Here is a 26,538-nt window from a genome sequence, read left to right on the forward strand (position 1 = left end):
TTAATTTGCATTCCCTTTGGTGTCCCATAATTTTTCCCATAATTTGGTGAAATTGCATTAAACATTTGTTCCCAATGTTGACTTCTTTCAACTAGTGGGTAATTACAGAGCCGAAATAATATCATGAAATTAATACTGACCTTACATTAGAATGACCTTGAATACTTACTGTCACGTCACTCGTGTTGGAGAAAAATATATATTAAATCAAAGTTTTTATTGTTCTTGAACGATATTGATAGGTGATAGATATTACAGCCAATAGTAGTTCGTTATCAGCCTAGTTTTAGTTATAGTTGTGTCTGATAGCCCAACGATATTGAGCTTATTAAGGATGTAAAGTAGATTGAACTATTTTATAAACAATCTTGTTATCAGCAAAACAATATTATGTTTATAGAGTGGTGCGTAAATTTGAAACATAATAGAAACACCGAAATCAACAAAGAGGCTAACTTTATGCATTGTGCGTGTGCCACTAAACACAGCAATAAGCAAAATTAATTATTGTCAATTTTATTACCATTACGCTAGTATTTCCCGGTATCTGAACGTAAAATTCAAATTAATTGTCGGGTTAATTGCTGTCCATAATTTGCACTTGAACTTTCAGTGAAATTTCAGATTTTCAGTTACAATTCATTGTATGAGGCTGCATTGTTATGACCAAGCTTCGGCTATGGTATTAATGTTTCAGTTTCAATAGAACGACGATTTCCGTCGAACAATTTGAGTAATTGATTTTCCCGTCAATTTATCTGAAATCGAAAACTGACGCATTTACACAATTTTAGGGAAACAAGATTGGCTCTGGAAACTAAAGTGAATTATTGTAAACTTGTATTTATTAATGGGCCGATTTTTCCATCGTTATAAAATGACAAAAATATATATAGGTAACATTTTTTTGAGAATCAAACGTATTTGATAGAACCTAAGTGCACTCTGCTTCTAAATAATATTTTATATCATAATTTCAGGATTATTACTCAAAGATAGTTTACCTTGGGTTAGTCTGCCATTGTATGTTATTTTCCTTTCTACGGCGTGCACATTACTTGTAATAATATTAGATTCGAATGTATATATACTTACGCTGATAGATAAAGCGTTGAAACTCTGAGAACGAAGTGTACGAAGACGTGACGATATTAGAAGATTTCCATACTTACTTAAATTTTCTTACTGCAGTCTTCGGTTCGCTAGCTCCAGATAAGAATCTCATACTTTACTGATTCACAAGTTACCACAGACGAGTCGTCGCGAACCAATCTTTTTTTTTTTTTTTTATCTTTTATTTAAAAAGACAACTCCCGCACTAAGAATTGCTCTTGTGTCGCGGGGACTTTTACAAACATACAAATAACGGACACAAAGCAGCACAACCAGACCCGAAACAATTAATTGTGGATCGCACAAATATTTGTTCCGTGTGGGAATCGAACCCACGACCTCCCGTTGCAGTGGTATCGGCGTGGTGACCTAAACCACTGCGCCACGGAGGCAGTCAATCTTTAAAAGCAATACATAAGTACAATACATAGGTACATAAATAAATAAGGAAACAAACGCGTAATAAGATATTCCCCGTACTGATAAAACTTGGAATTTTTAAAGGAGGCATCCGGGACCACCCAACGACCGGTTTTATTTATTGTATTAATTAAAACAGCATAACTCAGGGACCCGTGTTGGGTCTCCTTGACAGCCAGTAACTCTAAACCAAGCTTCTGGGCAATTCTTTGTCACGATACCGTGAACAAATCGAAGGGGAATTTATTGATGAGTCTCACAATCTAGTGTTTATTCATGCCTTTTTCTATGAAATCGAAAAACTTATAAGCTTTACAAGATTCTTCCTGATGGTGTGTGCGTTATGTGCAATTTTTTAACAGCTGGAATAATACCTTAAGCTTAATTTATTTAACCAAACAATGAATAGAACCTAATCTTCTAGGTGGCAATTTCAATTTGCAGCGGGAGGCGGATATTATAAATATTCTCTGTATCCGGATTGTTCTCAGTTCAATTTATTTTAATTCAATTTATTTTAATTTTAATATAAAAATATTTACTCAACAAATAAAGACAAAAAATGGCATAAGTTGACGGCTTCAAATTTTCAACGCCAGGGGAGCCATAACATTTCTGAGGTTAATAGTTTATTTATGTAAATCATTTCAAATAAAATACATACATAATTAAGTAGTGACTTTTTACGAATTTGCATCAAAAATTAGTATTATCTAGCCACAAGTTTTGATACTTCGTCTCCTATAATATGTTAGATGTTATTCATTACTGAACCATATAAAAACTCTATGACTTGTAAAAAATAATAAAACACATCCTTTTTCTGATATGACTGAATATTCCAGTGCTCAAAACAGTACATATCAGATGACTGATATAAGTAGTATACACCTAGGGCTTACTTACCTACTTGTGATTATCAATTTGTTAAATACTTACATGAAATTTTATCTCTTTAGTGCGGGTTTAATTGTCGCTGATTTCTTCTATGGTCAATATTCCACCGCCCAATTTTAATTGTTACTTGTAGCACAGTAATAGTTGTCTAAAAATAACTTACCTGACTCTCGTGTAAAAAGAGTTATTTGTATTTAAAAAATATAAGAAGCTGGGGTATTCAATCTAAATGTTTAACACAATTTATTGAAAACCCTCAGGTACTTTAGAAATAAATAATTACTTTTGCATTTACTTATAAGAAGTACCAGGAATAAGCAGCCGTCGCCGTCGGACAGTTGATACTTGCAGTCACGTGAAAATTACCAACTTGATAATATTCTCAGTGTGAACATTTTTTTCTAAGCAAATGGCCACAAGAGCTTGAATGAATGTATCTCTGTCTTCCATTCATTTGAATAATGTTGCATAATTATATAATTAATACGTTAGTTTTTTTATAAAAATTAACCTCATGCGATTGTTACACTAGCTTTATATTCATTTATATTTATTTAATAGTATAATTATAACGTACTTGAAATAAAATAAAGAATACAGTTGAAATATTTTTATTTAACAGATCGTTATAACTTTTAGTCACAGGCATTATCCGAGAGAAATGGTGTATGCCGATTTATATCGAATATTTTTATTATTTTTTCTATTTATATCATTACTAATTTTTAATGTATGATTATCGTGTTCGACTACATTTATATATTATTGTGGATTATTTATATAATGTAATTTAAATCTATACAAAAAGGAACTAACAGTGCGTGTACTTAGCCGGATAGTAATTAGGTAATGCTTAAAACTACTTAAATGACAGTATAGTTATGTAAACACTTTACAACCAAAATCGTTACTGCGAGAAAAAAACTGTAATTTTGAATGATAATTTTGCCGGCCAATCTATTTATATCCTATGACTATACTAGCCTATGTAATAATTATTAAAACTATGGAAAAAATTTCACATTTACGTACTATGTCTTAATCTAATTTAAATATCGATTGTCAATAAATAAATAGTATATATTAATAAAAAAATCTCCGTTCTGGATTGACGAACCGTTTACAGAACCATAATTATTTCAATTGGAACACAAAGCTAGCCCCAAACATAACAGGTTAGCTGATATTATATCTAAAAACCATTTTTACACAATTTAGATGACACTCGTGGTATGTCTCATTTAGCTAAATTAGTAAATTACAGATGAAAACATACAATTTGCATTAACTTTAACCACTATAGAATAGACACTCAATTAGTAGCTAGCTACAGTAACGTGTCTAACAAACTTGAATATTTAAATTCAATGAACAGATTACACTATTTCATAACAAGTTGCATTTAAAATTTGCGACTTCGTTATTAAAAGTCAGTGAAACAAAAAACGTACTTAACGTGTTTTTAAACAAAGTCGCAAATCTTGTTTAAACCAGATTCTTATTTTATACAGTTACAGATATTTGTATTTTGATTTTTCAGCGTCAAGAGACTAGAGAATAAGGAAAAACAATTTGAGCTATTTTTTATCCGACATTATCTTTTGTATTACCATATGTATAATAGACGTTACATTTAAATAAGCAGTTCATATTTTAGTTTCTAATAGGATAGATCTCATTAACAGATCTTTCATGCGTGTTGAAGTTAAAAATCTACGTGCAACATTAACGTGGTATCATCCGAGATGTGTTTAGATGGACGGATGCACATCAACATTTTGCAGATATCCTTCGATCACTCCGACAAATCAGTGTCACAACTTTATTCACTCAAAGGGAGATTATAAGGTGTCTAGAAGAACAACATACATCTGTAAAATTGACCTCGGTACCACTAACATAACTGCGCGTACAGTAACAACTGTTCTTACCACATTTTAACATAATATACAACCTCTCGAGACAGTCCGAACATCAGATCTAAGAGAAGATTCAGTTATAACTCAATGATAGAAACACTTACACAAGCTTACACTGTCCACCACAGTTTCACCGACATTGGAATCACTACAGAAGTCAGAGTGCGGAATGGCGAATCACTCAAAATGTTTATAGCGCTCATAAAGCGCAAAACTGGGGCTATGGGCAATCCATAGAGTTTGGGCTCGGCGGGCCGCCCATCACGCTGTAGGGCGGGCTGTGGGGCGGCAGCGACTGGATGGATCCCATGGGTCCGTGGTACATGTCCATCTCGAGCGACGCGTCGGGGGAGCACTTCTCCGCCATCTTGTTTTCTTGTTTGGTCACCATTCGCCGCCACTTCGCCCGGGCGTTTTGGAACCACACCTGAGGACAAAAAGTTGGCATCAGTAATGCATCACTGCATATACGGTGAAAATCGCAAGCGCACAGCCATAAAGTAACCGCTGGCAAAAAAATCTCGCTCCAAATTTTCGGGGCTTCCGGAGCGCATTGCACGCGGAAGCTGGATGCCTGCTGGTCCCGTTTTTGCGGCACGTGATTGCGTTCTTGCCCGCCGTTGGCGTTCCGAAGTGATTTTATCTGTAATTAGCTGGCTGCCGCGTGACCGTCGCCGACGCAGCATTCCGGCCCGTTGTTGTGTACTGAGGAAAAGCTACTGTGTTACAGACAGATTCCATCATAGGACTCCACCTTGCAAGCATTTATCACAATGAAAACTGAATAGAACTACGGTTTCAAAACGAACTATCCCACTGAGAAGACTACATTCTTATTAGATTCGAGATAAACCTATCCAACAAGATACAATGCTATATTTTAAAGGCAAATACAGTGGATACTTTAAACAAAAAAATGTGTGACTAAAACTTGTAATAGACAAACAAAGCTCAATGCGGGTTTGTTTGTTCGTATACTCATTTCTTCAAGATTCAGACGTTTGGCCGGCGCTCGCGCGAATCTCACGACCAATCACGCGCAGCCACACGCAAGCCCCGCCCCCCGCGTTATGGCGGCTAAAGTTGCCTTACGCCAAATTTAGATGCTCGTTTCTTTCTTGGCCCTGAAGTGCTCGAATGCCCGGAAAAAGCGAAAAGTTCAACAACACTGGCCGTGCTGCTGGACTCGATAAAAAACTACAATCAGAGTTCGGTTGACTGCAAACCTTATTACCAGCAAAATAAAGAGTACTTGTCAACTATAATTCATTCATTATAATGGCCAGACAACGAAATAAAATCCAGCCTAATATTTTTATTTAGACAAAACAAACCAGTGGAACTTGAAACTTGTATTTATTACCAATAGTCCGCAATAAATCTAGGGTACACGTGAATGTTTGTAAATATTTTGAATCACAACATGTATGAGGGTATTTCTCTATTAATAACCAACAATGTGATTTACTCGGCACGCTTGAGTCACGGAGACATTTCAACAAATCAAAGTGTTCAGCGTGTTCAGAACTAATCACCGCGCCGCTGCGCAGCACCGCCCGCCTGTCCGCCTCCTGCATACTACTCAACAAATCGAGTGGTTAATCGATTAGGCGATTAATTCGAATGATTTGTATCGCTGTTTTTATTAATACTTACACCCTGATTTGCGTGTAATTTCAGTAGCTTTGCTATCGCGTTATATTGATAGGAATCGGTATGATTTTACAACGAAAATAGTTTCTATGAAGAGGGTGGTTCAAAACATGTTTGATATTGTGTAACGAAAAATCAATCAAGATAACTATTTTCTCTGCTGAATTCAAAATACCTAGAAGTAATAAATCGTAAGCTTAAATAAATCGTTGACTATTTGTTGATAGAGTTGACTGCATGTTATTTACTAATCAATTTGACATGTTTAGGGTATGCCAGTTGGCACGATTATACGACTATCATTATGAATAAGTATGACGATTTGCCAATTGCGATATTATACCACTGATATATCATTACTTCTATAGTAAGCAATGCATGTCTACAGGCAAGATTTCAGACTAACATTATTTTTGCTACTACATTATGATTACATGTATCAGTAAAGCATAGTTAATTACTCAAGCCTTATTTTGTGGCCCACTGCAGAACAAAACTATTTAATAGGAGCTTTAGAGGCCAATAACGTAAATGAAAAGTTATGTAAAAAATACATTTCAATAAAAAAATACTTGGTTCTCTAAAAGTAGACTGCATTCGACTATAACACAAAATAGTATGAAGCTAACTAAGTGATCGTCTACTTACAAAAGTGCAGCACTATTGAAGGGGTAACGCGTCGTGATGGATGAACGTATGCCACGACAGATAACGCCATGTAGGTGGTCTTACGACATGTTCTCGTGTTCAGCTGACATTGTTCTAAGTTTCACTGATATACCCATCTGTTTAGTTCTGACTACTGTTCGGTTGCTTGTCAGTAAATGAGACAGCGTAACTTAAATAACCAAGGAAGGTGTCTCTCAAAATGCGTAATCGCATTTAATTTAATCTAATCTTACCATTACATTTGTATTTCGCAACTCTTGACATAATTCGTACTATAAATACTACTTCCAAGATGAAATAGAGATAACGAGCTTGGAAGATAGAGATCTACAAGTTTATGAGAGAGGCTTCTGTTAGTCAATGAGATAAGTACTAACATTTTTATAGTGCCAAAATATTACAAATTGCTCGACAGTATATAGGTATGTCATATTTAATATGTTATATTTAATTTTGTATATCTACGTTTTTTAAAGGCGGAAATAAGTGTGTAATACTCTCTTTATTTTAACTCTACGTAAAGGTAACAGTATTCCCATGAAGTAACACCATTAAGCACCACAAAAACTTAGTTGAAACACTAACTCTGCGATTTTATTGTTCGGAAAAAATACGAATTGTAGTCTAAGAATAAATCTAACGTTATAACACCATACATATTTCATATGTAATAGCAACAAGTAATTGATACGTTTATCTATTCTTTTTGTGATAAAGTATATAATAACACGAGTTCCCTGACAGTTAAAATTACTGGAAATAACATTATTTTCTTGTGTCACGGTTGATATAAGTTTTATAACATTAGCAAAACAATGGGAATCCTCGAGGTTATAAACAAGTAAATTGCTAATGGTAATACTTGCATTAGCTGCTAAGTTCCAGACTTTAATTGTTTGCCGTAGACGTAAATGATGCTGTTATTGTGACTCACCAATGCTAAGACTAGAACTGCAATGTTGTCAACTTCTACAATTGTCTAATTATTATTAAGAATCGATTCCTTCACCATTACGTTGGTTAAACTAACAAAAAGTATACGCATGAAACATTTCTACAAATTCATTATTAGTGAGATCTATCAAAAAAATGATAACACGCAAAGATAAATAGCGAAAACTTATTTCTATTTGAATCACGTCTTACTCCCGACAAGCCAGAGGCCAAAACTAACGTACTATTCTCACTCACATGTCGAATAAATAAGCACTGTAGGACACATCATTAGTTATACCGTCAAATACACATGCCAAACGAAAATAAATCCTATCACATTTAACATACGACCCAATCTGCTCTACAAATAAACATGTAAAGACAATTGAAAACATTCACCCGAGTAATTTTTCAGCGGCTGCCGGCTAAAGACACATATTTATATTTATGAAGCTTTTTTTATTTCTCTTTTGAAACGACTAAATGATATATGTTTAATGAAATATTGGATTGTCGGATCCGAAGATAAATTGTTGTCAAATTCAAGATTGAGTTGTATTTTGCACTGACATTTGTATCGTATAAAATTGTCGCAAAATCTCTGCGAAATATTTACACGTATAGCAGCTGACGCGGAAAGAATAAAGAAGACTACACAACTATCTATACATCTTGAGTTTGACGATTAATAGACTGAAATTTACGTAATAAATACAATATACACTTGTAAAAAAAACAAAGGTATCCAGTAAACGCGCCTTGATATTTAAACAGTTACACGGTATCCAGTATATTTTTTAATAGCTACAGCTATTGGAATATTTGATTGTTTAAAGTAGTTCATGATAGGTACTTTCAAAAAAAATTTGTGTAATTGTAAAACGTCTTTACGTAGGTATATGTACAGCAGATATTTATGTAGACGCGATCCGGAGGGTGCTAGAGTAGAGAGGCGTCTCCGTCCACCCCTTCCTTCATCGAAATTTGACGCGAAGATCTCTAAAATGTTTCCACATGTCCCTCAAGAGAGCTTGACGATATTCTCTACCGCTAAGGGCCGGCTACCACTATTTGTCATTCAGATACAATCTACCGTCTCACAGTAGCCGGCGGCAGACATTGACTGAATGATCTTGAACATTTATTTATAACTATGTGTTCCTATGTCTGTGGACTCCCGAGTTGCGTAACTAATGGTGCTTCAGGATGCCAGTGGAAGGGATAAAGGAGTGGTAACATTTGTATTACAATCACTATTGAAGATGTTCATTTGATATACTAACACAATTAAAGTTTAAATATTGGTGAAAACGGTATGCGGAAAAACCTAATTAATCAAATATGACGATAAGATTAAAAAGGCAATTTATAAATTTGAGTGCTTGTTCAAGGTACGGTTTAAAAAAGAGACAATTAAATCTCAATAAGTTTTCGTTCACTATACCCCATACTATCTGATTAAAACTTTAAAGCTACATTACAGATATTAAGTACAAAATAATACGCGCGAACATACAAGCCAGTAATATCATAGGCCCACTCGCATTCCTACCAGGTGTTTAACATTAACTCGCGATGTGAAACTGTATTTAATGATAATTACAAATACTTCAGACTAGTTACAATTACATTAGTTAAAGGACACCCTTGTTGTAAAGTTAGCGAAGAAATTTATACCGAGTAATTTTTTTAGCTTGAAATTGTCCTACTCATAGAAAAACAAATATTTCATATTATAAAAATTTTGACGAGGCAACAAAAAACGAGTAGTAATTAGTATGACATAACTTAAATAAAAAGTATTATTGAAAGGTAGAGAGGAAAGGTTGTTTACGTCCTACATTTATAGAAAGAATATCTCGCTCGTAATATGACCTTTCATTTCAATAACTCACCGTAATTTTAGATTGCGCAAAAAATACGTGTATAATATTTTTTGATAATGTAAAGGACGGGTAGAAATTTAAAATTCAGTCAGCATTCCTATTGCCCAACTGTCGTGCGATTCGCGGCACGCCCCTCTGACGTGTGAGTACACGTCACAGCTCATTACTCTAATCGTAGCTCAGTGACATCGCAAATTGCCCCCGCGCAACCACATACAACAAACGAGGTGAAATTATGCGCTAATGTGTGCTCACACCACATCACTAACTCACAATGAAGATGTCCGCTTGTTGACGAAACTATCATTATTGTTTCCGCTTTTTATTAAGTTAACAAGCAAACGTATTATTCACGTGATATACATAGACATGACACGCGAAGATGAAACAAATAATACACTTTACCGTCGTTGCATGGCATTTTAGTTCTTTTTTCCTCGCTTTTGTCCATATGTTAGGAAAGTTAGCCATATTTACCCCGTTTCACCGCTTAACATATAATTAGAGTCGCTCTCTCTATTTATATATTTTATTTAGGTTATCCAAAAACACTTAATATTACAAATAATATCTGAATAGCAAACGTTGAAAAATCGCACGTATCGTTCATAATGACGGTAACGGCCGGCTGCAATCGACAGGTGTCGTCTGAAACAGCACTTAGTTTAACTGATTGCACGCCCTCGTAGCCTACGCGCAGATTGAATTACAAACTCAAATGAAGCTGTTTAGTCATATTCAGCTTAATAATATTGTAACGCGGGCTTCAATGGGACAAAATATGAATTTCAGCCAACCGAAGCCCTGAAATATTTGAATATAATACATATTAAATAAAGACGTAATAATTAATATAATAACACTAAAGCGCAAAGATATTTCTATTACTTTCTTATTTTTGGCTGAAAGGTGGAGTAAGTAAACAAGAAAAGTACTTAAGTCATTAACTTAATTTTATTAACAACTACCAATAATGTTTAGAACCTATTTAATTGCCTGAAATGCGTTAATTGAATCTACCGGTCTATTACGTGATAAACGTGAAACGTGAAAAAATCGAATAGTTATGCATGTTGCACCTCTGTGTAACGAATATTTAAAAACCATTAAAAGGCGTAAATTTAAAAAGAAATAGCTGTAATTACAGTAAGTGTTAATTCAAGTCCAAAGGAAAACTAACAAGTGAAAGGAAATATTACACTAATGATGGCGTACCAACAACGTATGATTCCAATGTTAATGATAAATCAACATCATTCCATTTCATATAATTACTTTCAACGCTACTTGTAAATTGATAGCCAATATAATTCTGCTACGAGTAAATAAAAAACGCCGCATAAGGACCTCTAATAAATGTCTGAACGATCAAAGGAGCAGCGTTCCGCGCATGTAAATAAAAACTGTAGAAATGTGATTAATAGTCCCGTTTTCCTTAAATAAATAATATTTGAATAAATTAAGTAGGGAGAGGCACGTCCGCTCTGTGCGACTTCGCGCGACCAAATGACAAATGGACGTCTTTTGAACGTACAGCGGAAATTATCTGCCCAACGGAGCGTTGCTGTGAGCGCCTGTACTAATTACTAGACTGTCTGATTTGATCTTATTTGAATGCGCAATTTTTAACTTTGATGCGGGGTAATAAAGTTTAGAATTCAATGGAAGGATTCGCTTATTATTGTCACAAAATGTACTTAGAAAGTAAAATTATACGCGGCCAAACGTCGAGGTGTGACCATCCGATACTAATTGCGAGGGTTGTGTGCCATCGCCTTTGGCCGGGTTATTTGTGTGCCGTTAAGAAGCATCTTTATAGTGTTCGAAATCATGGCATGAAAACGTTTTAAAAATAGAACAGACAGATTTTTTTTGTTGGAAACAGAAGGAGCCTTGTACATCACTTATGACTTTTCATTTTGATTTCATCGTTTTTGTTATAAGCAAATTTATGGGCAGTAGCAGGTATCTGGCCATTATAAATTGAAATTTAGTGGATGGTGTGCGACAAATATAAATTCACACAGGTCGTAATGCAAATGCTAAAAACCCTCCCGTAAATGTGACAACTTGATTGTGATATCTGTTTATAAAATCAACAAAAGCTAAAAACGTAAAAGTACAGCCACAAACAGTGCCGTTAAACTGGAATCCAATAAAACCATATTGGAAATCGATTCATTAATCGAGTCAGATAAATTTAATAGTCGATTAAATACAGTAGCTGTGTGAATGATCGCACAATAAGGGGAACAAGGAAAAGCACTTTTTCAGCCAACTAATTATGGTTGCCACTTGTGCAGTTGAACTTCGAGTCATTTTTCAGAATGAAAGGAGAAAAAAAGGAGAAGTGGAGTGACAAATCACGTAATTGCGGACGCAAGGAGAGATATATGGCGTGGTTTGTTCTAAATGCGCCCGCGCAGCAGTTCGGTTGACACCGCGTCTATATATTATGGGGCGCCCGGGGCAATTAGACTGCGCACCTGTTCAGAATGGGTATTTAAAAATGTTTTTTTTTTGTAATTGTCTTGTGAATTGCTGAAAAGTTTATTTTACGAATTGTAAGGTTACTATAAAGTAAATGTAATTTCAGAACTTAAGCTACGAAGATATCAGAGGAAAGGTGTTAATAATATTAAGAGCATTATATTAAACACAATAAGTTTTGACGTTTGAAACTGCTAAAAAATCCGAATTCTACGGATATTAAAACAAACATTCTTTGATATTTTAAACTATTCCTACGGATGAAAAAAAAATGAAAAGGTAACAGATAGAGACATACAATTTTACTGAATGCGTTTGCGTATTCAATGTTACATTGTGAGTTGAATAGTTTCAGACTAAAGTACATAAAACAGACGCCATTAACATAGGCCATTTCAAAGGGCGCGTTTAGACGCAATACCCTTTGGGCTGAGGCCTCAAGTGCGCACCAGCGACGCGGTAAACGCCTCACGAACACAGAAAGCAGTAAAAACGAGGGGCAACTCCAATCCGTTGCATCTCTCCTCCAAATGTGGACTGAAACGCAAGCCTTTGAGGCCTTTGCCAACTTTAATTACACTACACCCTTATTCACTTGGACGCAAGGTTCAAATTCGTCCTCAAAAGCAATTAGTCTCGTAATTCTCGTAAATAACTTGAGAGGTGAGAGACATAAATCTTTTGGTTTCAGCCCCTCGCGTCGGGTTTTATTTAGGGATAGCTAAAAATGCTTAGCTTTTTATGCTGCGGTATTGCGGCATCAACATTGGTTTTATGGGTTTATTGGTGCCTATAATTCTTTGATGCCGTTTCTTGTGATCGAATTGAGTTGTAAAGATCTTTGGGGTACCTCAATTGAACAAGTGAGTGTATAAATATCGATGGCGGTACAATAAACCAAATGAGACTCGCTATAGTAATTTGAACGGTGAATTAAAATTTCGTGTCGAATTCGTTCAAGATCGAGAGCTCTTTTCCATGTTTTGTGGTTCCAATGGCATGCATGACTGTTTACCGTCCGCGTGCGCACACAAAACGAACAAACGAACCGAGAGTCGGAGAGCAACATACATTCGTTTTCGAGCCAAAAAGCTTTATCGAATAAAAACAAAACAGATCTAAAAACTACTATCGAGATTTTAAAAAAGTAAAACAAAGCGATTGTCTGCAGCAGCGTACGGCGTACAGCCAAAAGTGCGACGAGGCACAAAAACGAATAAGATATTATCTTCGCAATATGGCGACTGCGAGTCGAAAGCTTTTTGTCGGGAAAAAATCTCGATCAATATTCGCAGGGAAGGGGGTCTTTCGTATAATTGGTCAGTGGTTATATTTATGCTACTGATATCGGATTCGGGTCGGCTACGATAAACTCAGACTGCTTTATATGGCTTGTAACAAAGGATCTGGGAGCTCTTACAATTATTATGGCCGCGAGACAAGGGTCAAGTGAGCTAAGACGGTTAGGACTCGATTTGTTCGGCCATTTTAAGATGAGCTTTAAATTTTGCTACGAATTCCAATTGTGCCAAATATTGTCGGTAACCTATGTATCTACATAATAAGTATGACAGATTTATTAAACAAAAACATTAAAGTTTCGAACTATTAAGTATCGAGCAAAACGAAAATATCGAGCAAAGTTGTAAAAAGTATCTTTTACAAATAATAGTAATTTTTAATAAACTAAGTAACATAAAATTAAGGTAATATTTTCCAATAAGTTTTTTCGCGAAGAGGCTTCAGGCAAGTAAAAAACCCCTGGATTTCCGACAGAAATACGAAACTCGTTTGTACAAAACTGTACAAGTAATTTTTTGGAAGTACAAATAATTAAAGAGGAAAATTATAAATTTGTCTGTAGGAAAATTATTTCAGTTCAATTTACAGCGCATGCCCATCTACAAGCCGTAGTTACTTCTGCGTTTAAAATAGTAAGAATATAAAATATGTTACAAATAGAAATTTTAATTTCAACAGGAGCTGCCAGGCTTAATGACAATTTAACGAGAAAGGGCGGGGCCATGTTTGAAACCCAAAGTAGGTACAAAGGGACCGGGTCGAGCCGATTTAAGCCATATAAGGGGCAAGATTAACGAACTCCTACGATTATACTAAAGTATGAGTGTGAAAGTTTATCCCCGCGTATTTTATAATCCTGAAGAAATATATATATTTACCGTATATATAAATATACATCTATAATGATGGCTGTATTATAAAATATATCTACCGAAATCCTAATTGGATCTAAAATTAGACCACAATAAACATTAGACAAGGATTCAACAATTTAAAAGAACTCTCATAAACCTGCACTTGGCAAGGTAAGGTCATGTTTAAAAAATATTCCGAACATAAAATTTGCTAAGTTCAGATATTAAGCATCTACCGACACCTACGATGTGAGTAAGTAAATAGATATATGTAGGTGAATACGTACTAGTTGTTCGTAGTAGTTTGTTTGCAGACTACGAATGGATCGACACAACTTACTGTGCACCACCAATGAGTCGGCGAGCACTGTCCCGTAACTTAGTGTTTGAATTCAAAACTCGAAGTGTGGACCAATTAATAACTCCCGGCTTAACTTCTGACTTAAAGTTTGACTTTGAAATGTAGACAAAAACAATAGGTTACAGATTCTAGGAAAGCATCATTTAAACTTATTGAAACTCTCATAATTAGCCAATTTATAAAGACTATTTCTGGATACAAAAATCTATAAGTTCATAAAAGCTCTTTTTGAAAACATTTAGAAACTATTCCAGCAATCATAACCAACTGTACACAATCTATACATTACTCGATTGTTAGTACACGTGTTGCGTAACATAGAGTTCCACATGACGAGAACAAAGGGTAGCGTTGCCGCTCTACATTAAAGAGCCGCTTATAACAAACAAATTAAACGCAATACAGAACGCTAAATGTAGAGACGTGCCGATGTGTGCTCTACCAGTTAGAGCTGACGGTCAAAGTTGCAGTCAAAGGAGCGGCTACTTTTTACTCCGTGAGGAATGCGATTCTATCTTTCGTGAAGATTCGACATTTTTCTATATTAAAATTTAGAGCTGAATTTTTGTTTATGTTCGAATCATAAATAAAACAATTATTGAACACTTAAAAACCCACAAAACCTGATCCGATATTTCAGGTTTGTATAGATAGCAACAATTACTATGTCATATCATACCACAGTCATGTCCGGGGATCGATTTCACAAAATTCTTGACTTACCTGCAAACGTTGATTATGGCCGTCAATGCACGCCGGCATACAATTACCATTACGAGAACTTGCAATTTTGAGTTTACAACACGCAATTTCTTTGAAGTCAATCATGTTGACATCCACGTCCGTTGGTATATCACCGACGACTTTTCTTACGGCTTTTTCCTATACTTACCATTATTCTATAAAAACTTGGTATAATATAAATACTGCCTTACTTTTAATGACAGCTGAAACAAAAACTGACACAGACAGAACAAAATAGCCGAGTTTCGAATTCGAATTCAGGGTGTTGCTACAACTTTATCAGTTTATAAATTAAACTCAGTACCACTCGTCAGCCGTCAAAACGAGTGACGATAAAAAACGGTTGACGAAAACGAATAAATAAAATTGGACCTTATAAAACATTCGCAATGCAAAACGTTGATAAGTCGATAGGGGCAAAGCGACGCGGTATCAGCAGTACATTAAACTCGCATTAGCTTTCAACTACCGGTTTGTTTAAGACTTATTTTATGCGTTTGACACACTTGAGTTCAGGTTTGACTCACTGTATTGTAACTCAGATATTACTAGCCATTTTACGTGTTATGTACTTGCGGCCTGTCACTTTGACGTTTTACATTGATAAATTCATCGGTACACGCCTAAAACGTACATTTTAATACCAGATGTTAATGTTAACCTGTCTAAGACTTTTAAGGTATTCATCGAAGTATTTAACTGAATATATGCACTTAAAACTAACGATTTTCGTAATGTGCCACTATACATAGCCATAACATTTAATTTTATTAAAATATGTTGATTAATCCCAAAACCGTAATGTTATTCACGCCTATAGGTCTCTTCCGTCGAATTTTAGTGTAGTTTAAGTACTTAATTTTAATAAACGAACGATTAAAGTTTAACATTTGAAATTAATGGCAACTTTACACTGTTTAAGAACATTGATTAATAATAATATAATGCAGAAAACATTTTTATGTGTTCTCTGCAGTTTGATCAACAGTTTTATTTGTTTTTTGCCTAAAACACAACACGATCGTTCTATATAATTCAAAAGTCAACGCCTTGTGTTTTTGTGCACAGATGAAAAAAATAATAAAAATGAGTTTAATCTTTTTAATAACTCATTAAGATTGTGTGTACCTAATAGAATTTTGATTATAATAAAATGGCCGACTACTGGTGTTAATTGCAAAGTTGTTTTTTTGTAGAAAGCAGACATCAGGCGAAAACTACGACAAGTGTGAAATTGAACATTCTTAGTGAGTATCTTATCGACAATATGGCTTGTAATCGTAGTTAAGCTTATTCTAACGTCTTAATCAGTATGTTAATGAGGCACCTACCTACGCGTATAACGCTACTCTGATAAATACCGAATATAAAATCGATACGTCAATAAATTACGAATACTGAATTGATACTCCATCATTCTTTTTACAATTCTATCAGAAACTTCAGGCTTAAGATAAAAACGTACATAACACGTTATCAGAGCAAAAAGTTGAAGGAATCTTTGTTACATCTTCAATACTTTGTGACTTCAATTATTATTGTGGAACACATAAATTGAGTACTTCACAAAGCGGCAATATATGATTCAAAGCGTTATTTTGTCTTCGACTTCGAAAAGTCAAAGAGAAAACAGCTGCTGGTATTACCTGTAGGACCCTTTTGGGCAGTCCAGTCTTCTGGCTGAGTTGTTTGAGATCCTTCGCGTCAGGGTTGTGGTTGATGGCGAAGTAAGACTTCATGGTGCGGAGCTGGTGGTGCTTGAAGCTAGTGCGCATGCGCTTGGTACGTGAAGTGGACCCCAGCCCGGCGCCGCCCCGGAAACCCATCTCCAAGTACTCAGGATTCAGATCTGGTTTCAGAACGACAGTGACACTGCTAAATGTTCATTTGTCAATTAGGTACTGGTCGATGACGGAGTTGGTCATATATACAGATATATATAAAATAATTATAATAAAAAAATACATATTGTTAATGAGGCTGGCTTTAATAAGGTTAACTGTTATATGTTTTCAAGTTAGTGGTGCAAAATGTATTTTAGTTATCTTTTAGTAGTTGTTAAGTGTAATGAAAAATATATTACATATAGGGATATCAAATTAAGCGAACTAACCATTTATATATAAAATTAAAAATTATTTAATAATTATTCAGTAAGAGAGTTCAATAATTTAAAAAATATTAAATGGTACACAAATAAGTAAATTTTACACACAAATAAAGAGAATGATGTTATATGATTATAGATAAAATACCTACCGTTACATCGAACAAGGATGGACATTACAGTATCAAGTCACCAGATAGTAAGCATTAGCATCAACACATAAGAATTATTAACAACATTGAGACCAAACATTCGCATCGCCAATTCGCCAAACGTAGCAAAAATAATGAAATTACAACAGAACCCGTTTTAATTATTATCAATTTGTTAAATTAATTTGTTTTATATCGGCCCGACGCACGATAATGCCAATATTTACATGTTTTAACGTTAATTATAATAATTATTACTGGGCTATAAAGATAATAGTGTATACAATTATATACTTAAGAATGTTTACGTTACATAGGCATATTTTACTGCGACGAGAGTTATGCAGAATTATTGTTTTATTAGGTATTTTGATTAAAAGTACAATATTTAATTACAATATTAATATAAACTTGTCCCTTATGGTAGATAATAGTCTTAAGAACTGCACATAACTGCACGTATAATTTATAATGATAGAGCTAGTTTTCCAAACGCGCCGTTGTATGTGGTAATCCACTTAAAATTTTATATGAGCACTTATGAAACTCGAGGGCTCACCGGGCGATGAGGTGAAAAATCAAGTATTAGTATAAATTTATTCAAATAATAGAGATTTAAACGCCTGTTGTTTTAAACATCTTCCCACTTTCATTTAACGTATAACAACTCTATATTCGCACAAAATTTTCGTGAAGTAATAACCCGAAATAAACGAGAACTTTATCTTTCGAGAAAATAAAACAGTAGTGTGGTTATTGGAAAATCTGTTCTGAAGCCGGCGGTGAAGCACCGACAATGGACATATCGGACCAAATAAAATAAGAATAACATGTCGTTAATAGATTTCGTTCCCACAAAACTCATGCCGAATTGCCCTTGGGCTATTGTTGTGATCTGAGCTTTTATGTTAAGCTCAATTCCGTTTCTGATTGGAAAATATTTCAACCTGTTGCAGTAAAAATACTTACGTACATTTTCTTTATTTATTAGTCGATAACGTTAATTAGACGTATCTTTGATGTTAAATCATATTTATTTAAAATGTTACACAAAGTAGAGTATCGTAAATTAAACAAAGCTTTTAAAATGTGAAAAACATACCCGAAAAACAGGCTCGAAGCCCCGTTTTGGCAGAAATCCGCACGCATGGAACGTACGGCCATAAATCGGACGTAACACGCACGGCGCATTGTTTGCCGTTACAGTACGACTCGTGACGTCAGACGCCGTGACGAAGCCATGCCGACTACGTTTTAACGACCGATAAATGCCGCTAATAAATAAACCAAAACTTACCGCGATGTTTACAGAAACGCTTTTGAGATTTGCGGCTACGTATGTCGGGCAATAACATTCGAAAGTAAGGACTTACTTTTCCAAAACAGAAACATTAACGTGCGTTTATTTTGAAGGAACTGTGATTGTTTTCATAAAACAATATTGTACATTTTATATGTGTAGAGACAAAACATTAGTATCCGTAATACATATAGGTACTCATGTCGCCATGAATTGCCTAAGAACCAACCCTTCAGACCAGCTCTTGGACGGGATTTCAATAAATATATGGAGTACGTCAAACACAATTACTTAAATATGACATGAAATGAAAAAGGTACAAATGACGAAGCATTTCATTGCGGTAAAATGTAAAATTGATACTACACGTCTTCTAGTAGGTAATACTTCAGTTATATAAGCAGCTAGGGTAACTTACCTAGAAGTTGACAAATGACATTATGATTCAATGCAACAGAAACAACAATAATCGTACGCTGTATCCAATTGATTTCTTACATAATGAAACAATAATATCGATATAGAAAAATAATAATCTATTTCATGTATAAAAATAAATAATTCTACACTCTACACGTTATCCGAAATCTATTTGCACGGATTATTTTTGTGTTCGTTAATTAAAGCCGGGGATTACTATTTTAACAACGTGTTCTATTACATATTGCAAATTTTAGATGAAAGTTTTATGAATAAAATATGAATAAAAACAACAATAGTTGGTTGAATAGCGATAAACGTAAAAGAGAGAGCCCTACAGTGCGGCGGGTTGAAATAAGATGAGAGTGATGATGAACAAATGTTGTTCTGAACCAGTAAACCATCATCCATCCTGATACATAACTTATAGCTACTACACTAAGTACGTGTATACCTACGGTTCTAACGGGGTGAATGTCTTACGAACCGTGTGTGAAAAAGGGTGACAAATAGGGTTTAAACGAAGGACCATCTAACAAGTAGCACAATTTCAGATTAGCGCATGTTTTACATGCAACTTGAATACTGTACACTGTACACTGTACATACTGTGTACAATTTCATTATTTAATTCATTAATTTATCAACTTCTTAGAGCTACATAAAATACTTTAGGGACGTCCATCTTAAAAAAAACTGTTAATGAACCTATAATTACGAATTAAGAGATAAGAATGCAGTAAGCAAGTTGTTGTCAAAGAAGTGGAAATATGATTCCATGGTTTTTCGAAGTAAGTTCAAAAATGCTTCGAAATGTAACTCCTTTTTGTTTATTTGATTTATTATTTAACTTACACTACTTAAATGTTTTAAGTAAGTTTTGTGTTTAAACACACAAAACTATTCGATTACAAACAATTTCCGCTGCATTCGCTTCCAAATTTCAATACTTTATACAATGCCGATTCAAAATTGTCATTTGTTGGCGTATGTGTGCGAAGTTGGAACAATTAGCATGTAAGTAATTATGCGGTGGCCCGTTGGCGCGATATAATGGCCGAGACCGATACGTAAAACGAACCGCGTTTTCGAATGCATCGCTGAGAATGTTCGGTTTTAAAATGCCAACGGTTATGGTCCAAAACATTATTTTCATTATTAGTATAAAGTTTACTTTTAATGGGGTTTAAAATGTTCTGAGTTTTTGATACAATTGCTATTGCTTGTAAATGTGAAAATTAGATCGATTATATGACAGCGAACAAGCGAGCAATGACCACAGGAAACAAGTTGTTGTTGAAATCATTTTAGATTAATGTTAATAAATATTACAGCAGAATCAAAGAATAGGTGAATGTAAAATCGATACAATTCTTTCAACTCACTTGCTATAAAGCAAGCGCGAACATAAAAAGCACACGAACTCGCACTGATCGTGCGATGCGGTGCGTTGACGGCCTTCCAATGTTTGTTCGACATGATTTACTCCACAACCACTGATAATCCGCAACCAGTTTACGTAGACCTCGCAAAAACTACGCCGCCAACATCCAGTATTCTAAAAATGGGTCAGTAAGGGAATCGAGACGGGTCAAGGTAAGCTTGCTGGTGCAAAGCCGCCTAAGGCGTTCGTGCACCATGGTGATGATACGGTCTCACCAAACAGAAAGTGAGACATGCAAATTTTTATACTTGAAATGTTAAAATAACATAAATTAATTTGAAAACTCGTAAATAATATAACATATTTTATATCGAAATATTAATTTCAGCACTGGCATAGAAGTTTATATTAGTGCAACATAAAAGCATACCAAAAATTTTGGTTCTATACCTAAATTACCTACGTCATGTTATGTCCAAAAATTTTTATTGGTATCTATATGTATATATTAAAAGACTCTAAAACATAAATTTTAGCCTCAATTTATAATTACTCCCATGCGTGATGTAAAAGAAGAGTTCCAAATGTATTTACTTACTTTCGGCGTTGTATATTTTATATTTAAGCTCTGAACCAACTGACAAGAATATTTAAATATGGGTGTCGGCATCTTTGAAGACGAAAAACAGTAGCGTGTTAGGTCTGTATCAGTAATCTGAGTTTAGCAATTGTGCTCAAGTAATGATGGGTTCTTATCCCGTCACTCGAAATAACCCCAGCAATTTTGAAACTTAAAATTTTGTTGCAGTAATTGCTGCCAAAATGGCTTTAAACGTTTATTCCTTCAAAATAAAATCCCAATTTTTACAATCAAATAGCCCAAAATGTTACAAAAAAGTCCCTCACGACTTAAAACAATAACGAACTCTACATAAATCTGAGCAATCACTAAACGAATCTAGTGATGTACCGTCACTGACACGTCAGCTATCGATTACCATCGACTCAACGTCGCGTCCTAAAAAGAGACATTATTAATAGATTGAGACACAAAATTGTGGAGATAAGGCGCGGTACAAAAAAAAGCTGAAAAAACTCCCGGTGGGTTATAAAAAGACCTGTGATATCATAAATCGTACGTACCATTCATGTTTTTAAGGCCGAAAACAAAAAAAAGCAGATTTCCTTAACGATAACACTTCGTCCGGTGGCCACATTTTTTTTTTGTAATAGCAAAAACGGAACGTCGAAGTGCTTGACCGCGGCAAGCAGTAATAGGTATGTTTCTTTATGACAGTACCATTGTTTTTATTAACAGTCAACTCAACAGTTCGTAACAGCATTAAAAAGTTTACGAACCTTTTACGAAATGTAAGATTCGTTTCTGGGTTTTAAAAGGTCAATCTTCAGAATAACGAAACATAAAATATTTTAATCAAACTCGACAAACACTTTTTGATACTATATAAATGAGTCAAGGTAGCAAGTATATTAAGTAGTAAAATAAAAATACTACTTTCCCTACGGGCATGATGGTGGTAACGATTATTTATTATTGTTCACTTTTAATTAATTAAACTCGTTTAAATATTATTTTTCCCCAAAGACTTGTCAAAATAATGTTAACCTATTAAAACACCGAACACTTTCAGTTCATATGTTACTTGTAATGAGACAAGTATATTAAAGGATATATGTATTTTGTAAAGTATTGTAAAGGTACACAGGGCAATGATATCGTAAATAAAGGAATGCACGAAATTGATGAATCATCTCACACCATAATAATAATATTTACTACAGGAGATTTTAAAGACATGGCGATGATATGCAATATAAAGTAATTTTGTAAATACCACACAGTGCTGGGCTGCCGCTGCCGCGGTGCCTAACTTTCAACCCATTCTGTCGATAATTTAATGCCGCGTCCGCACGCTTGCCAAACCTCAACAAGCGCCCACAAATTCAAACGTGTGGAGAGAGTGCTTGCCATGGTTTGTGAAGGTTTGCAAGCGTTTGTAGCCGTTCCGATCGAGTGTCGGTTTTTTGACACAAATCAAAGGAAATTTGCCGCAAGCGCTTGCGACGCATCCACATGTTGGTGCGCGCTCAGTCTGATTTGTGTACTGGAGGCCAGCAGACTTAATTCTCTTTCTATATTGAGCCAATCTTCCGACGCCGAGGGCATTTGAAATGATCGCATATTATAGAAAATTGATCGTTAGTAGTATTTTTTTAATAAAATTAACTTAAACCAAATGTTATGGCTGATATAACCTCAATATCCATCACGTCCGTTATGCTTGCCTCTTCAGAACATACTAACTCACTCGCAAGCGTGTGGATAGCGATGTTTGATTCCCTAAATCAAGCCAAACGTTTGTAGAGGTTTGGAGTTTGCGGCAAGTGTCAAACGTGCGGACGCGGCATAACATAAATGCAAACAAGCACGCATAACGTACCTACGTAATTGTACAAGCGACCTTAAAGTTGGGGCAGCATCGAGAAAGTCTATATCGAGATACCAATCTTCCATTAAAGATTTTTTCGAGTCGTCGACGCGATTAAAAATGTAAAATTATTAAATTCGTCGGCATTATGTGTCGTATCGCATAACACAGCGACGGGGGGCGCTACCGGGGACACTAACTCATGCAACAGACCACGATGTTATTAGTACTTAAAACGTTGAAGTTATATACAAATGATAGATATCAAACGTACATCGATACCACGACGACATACGAAAATGTTTATGAGTTAGTGACGTACGCTTGACGATTACGTTTTTAATTTATGGTTTTATTATGATAATGAAGTACGTATGTTTGCGTTCTTAATTGTTACAAAATCATACAATGGTAAATATGAACATTAATACCAGCAGTAAGATCGACCGCATAATTGAACATCAACGCCTATATTAGTCCAGCCATAAGAAAAAACGGTTTACCACATACACTTATCCATATATTCATAAAAAGTTTCAACAAATAAATTTAAAACAACAAATTATAATCGACGATAATTAAGACTAATTTGGAAAAGGCATAAGAGTAAGTCGTAAATCGTAATTATTTTTATGACTATATTCTCGAGAAGAATAAATAATACACGGACGGTAATGAAATTCCATCGACAAAACTTCATCGCGTCACTATACAACATGGCACCCTACGGACTAAACAAAAATTTTATGAGCACATTGCTTTTAATGTATCCACGAATGTATTTTATATGTTGGCATAAATTAACAAAATAAAATTGTTTTAATAAAGTAAAAATAGAGAAAAAACTAAATATTAAGTGAGTGACCGCAGCGGCATCAGCGAAAAAAAATTACGACCTTCAACAAAAAACAAGCGTCAAACTTTATGAATGAACACTGTAAAAAACAGTGTTTACCCATTTTGTTCGCGTACCTACGTCTTTATCTATGGAGCTAAATTAATTATGCACAGATTATAAAACCAGTTATTGTTAACTTTGCTGATGGTGCCGATAACATAATGCCTCTACTAGCTCGCATAAAACTGAGAAAAACTTCAAACTTCATGTTACAGTTTAGTGAATGAATAAAAAATGTTAGTGAATAATCCTAAACGATGACAGAACAAAAATAAAACAACAACGATCGATTGTTGAATTCATTCTTTAAAACCGTCTATCGAAAAAATAAACCGTAACCCAAAAAATAACATCTCAGTTTTAAACCGAAAATTTCTTAATTCATTCCGAGGTCCGACAATAAATAAGTGATTCAATAAAACTGGGCTTGCCACTGATACAGATGTCTCGGAGGCGATAGCGGCAGAAACAAAATGTACAAGGATATCACATTAGGGACGTGACGTATGTCGTGATGTGAGAAAGTTACGGTTCACCTCTATATCACGCCTGTCGGTGAACACAACTACACGCTTCAAATTATTCGATTACTGACTCACTAAACGAAACAAAATATGCATTGCTTTCTAAGGTTCCGCGGCTCTACATAGTAATAAATGAAACATTTTACACTTGGGTTATATTTTAAATGAACAACGTTATATCTGTAAAACTTACGAAGTGTGAAAAAACTATTTTTTCCCCCTACCCTTATGGGAAGAAGGCGTGATTTTATGAGTGTATCCATAATTTGTCATTTTCTCATCCAAAATATTTTTTTACTTACGAACAATATCCAGTTTCAAACAATAAAATTCTACTTTCTATAAATCGATTACGATAAAATAAATAAAAATATCGTCAAGAGCGGTAATAATCGAATTATAATATATAATATTTCCATTTGAGAACACATTTTAATATGCCTTTTGCATCGATCCAAGAAATTGAAATAGGCGATAGGCCTTTAACACAATATTGCCGTGAAGACTTGAACGTAAGTGACTTGTAAGTGTAATAGTAATAAAATATATCAATTTGCGTTGAACAATAATATTGGTTTCCAGCTTTAGATGTAGTCAAAATAATAAAATACTTCACGTGTAGGTCCTTAAGAAAAATTTAAACCACATACTCTTAGGAGTAAATGAGAGATATTTCGACCCTTGTCTTTGTAACAAATCCACTACTATGACGTAAATTTTACTCTAAAAAAGTAAATAATGCCACGATTTAAACTCTGCAATAAAACTTTTGTTCTTACTAATAAGATCTACACTTAAAATGTACATCTAAGACATTTTGCAAAACTTATTTTCTCATTAAAACTAATTAAAATGCAGCCTTGGAAACGATTGCTTTGTTTTACTGTCAATAATAGTATTAGATACATTTAAAATATAAGAATTTTCATTATTATATGACGTGCAGTCATTCCCGTAATAATTAGATAAAGTATAAATAAGGAATTCAGAGAAAGTTTTAATTAAAAAATTGAGTCGGCCTTTACAAAAACTAAATTTATACAAACAAATAAAACAGAAACTGTCTTTTGTCACGTTTGAAAAAAAACGTCACCTCCAAAACCTGTTTTGTTTTGAAAATAATTTAAAAATCGAAAAAGTATTTGAACCAACTACCGGCGGTGCTGGAACGCGCCCACCCTATCAACGATCGTGGACGCTACTCGAAATGTCCGATACTTAAAAAAGTAAAAGAATAAAAAAGTCACATATTTTGGCGGGGAATAAATCACAGGAGGGACGCTATACAAAATTTATGGAGGTACAACACGACGCACTCGGTAGAAAAGTAAGACAAAAGATGTAAAAAGGTGATCGCTTTTTGAAACAGGTGCGCGGGTTCCGCGGCGTTGAAAATAAGTATATTATACATATATTTTATTAGTATTTACCATGTGAATGATACAAACTTCGTTAGGTAGAGCTACTACTTGATTTAATTAAAATGATCATCAGACTAATAAATACTATTTTATAGAATTATTTCGTTTAATTACTGTCATATCGGCATAGTCCACGTAAAAAGGTTTGGTCGGGAGATAAAATAATAAACTTATTACTTTTTTCAATTTTCTTTCCAGCCTATAAAGTCAACAGGGAACTCCAAAAAGGTTGAAGCACATGAAGCCAAGCAGCTGGGGCCTTCGCTCCCGTTACTGAAGTAGGAAACGATTTTTTTGTAGTGTCGCCCGTTAACGTGTAATTTATAGACACTACGTTCGGATATTTAGGGAAGTATACCGTAATTATATGACATATTTATCTACAGGGCCGTTTTCGGTATCTTGTTAAATAAATTGTTTTTTAAGTCAACTTTTAAAGCATGTTGTGTGTACATAATAGCTCTATCACGCAAAAGTACGAAGAGAGAAATAGTATATTGCCGACCGCTAGCCAGCGATATAAATTATTGCTTATTGACTAATAAAAAGCTCAGCGCCTTTTAAGAGTAAACCAGAATCCACAACATTTACAGTAATTTCGTATTATGATGTCTTGTTTATTTTTTTTATAATGTTTA

The 26,538-nt window shown here is 34.6% G+C and overlaps 1 protein-coding gene across 3 annotated transcripts in view; it reads right to left on the minus strand.

The window, feature by feature from the left end:
* Positions 1 to 3,025: 3,025 nt before the first annotated feature.
* ap (apterous) overlaps positions 3,026 to 26,538 on the minus strand; it is an 83,810-nt gene continuing 60,297 nt past the window's right edge. For 2 of the 3 annotated variants that reach the window (XM_076134507.1, XM_076134510.1), the window contains 2 exons: positions 16,891 to 17,093; positions 3,026 to 4,776 (listed from right to left, as the gene is read on the minus strand). In XM_076134507.1, the coding sequence (XP_075990622.1) occupies positions 4,570 to 4,776; positions 16,891 to 17,093 (410 nt within the window). In that variant the 3' untranslated portion in view covers positions 3,026 to 4,569. The remainder of the gene's footprint in view (positions 4,777 to 16,890; positions 17,094 to 26,538) is intronic. The other variant, XM_076134508.1, reaches the window with a different exon arrangement.

This window comes from Anticarsia gemmatalis, chromosome Z, assembly GCF_050436995.1.
Source record: "Anticarsia gemmatalis isolate Benzon Research Colony breed Stoneville strain chromosome Z, ilAntGemm2 primary, whole genome shotgun sequence".
In the NCBI taxonomy this organism is placed as follows: domain Eukaryota; kingdom Metazoa; phylum Arthropoda; class Insecta; order Lepidoptera; family Erebidae; genus Anticarsia; species Anticarsia gemmatalis.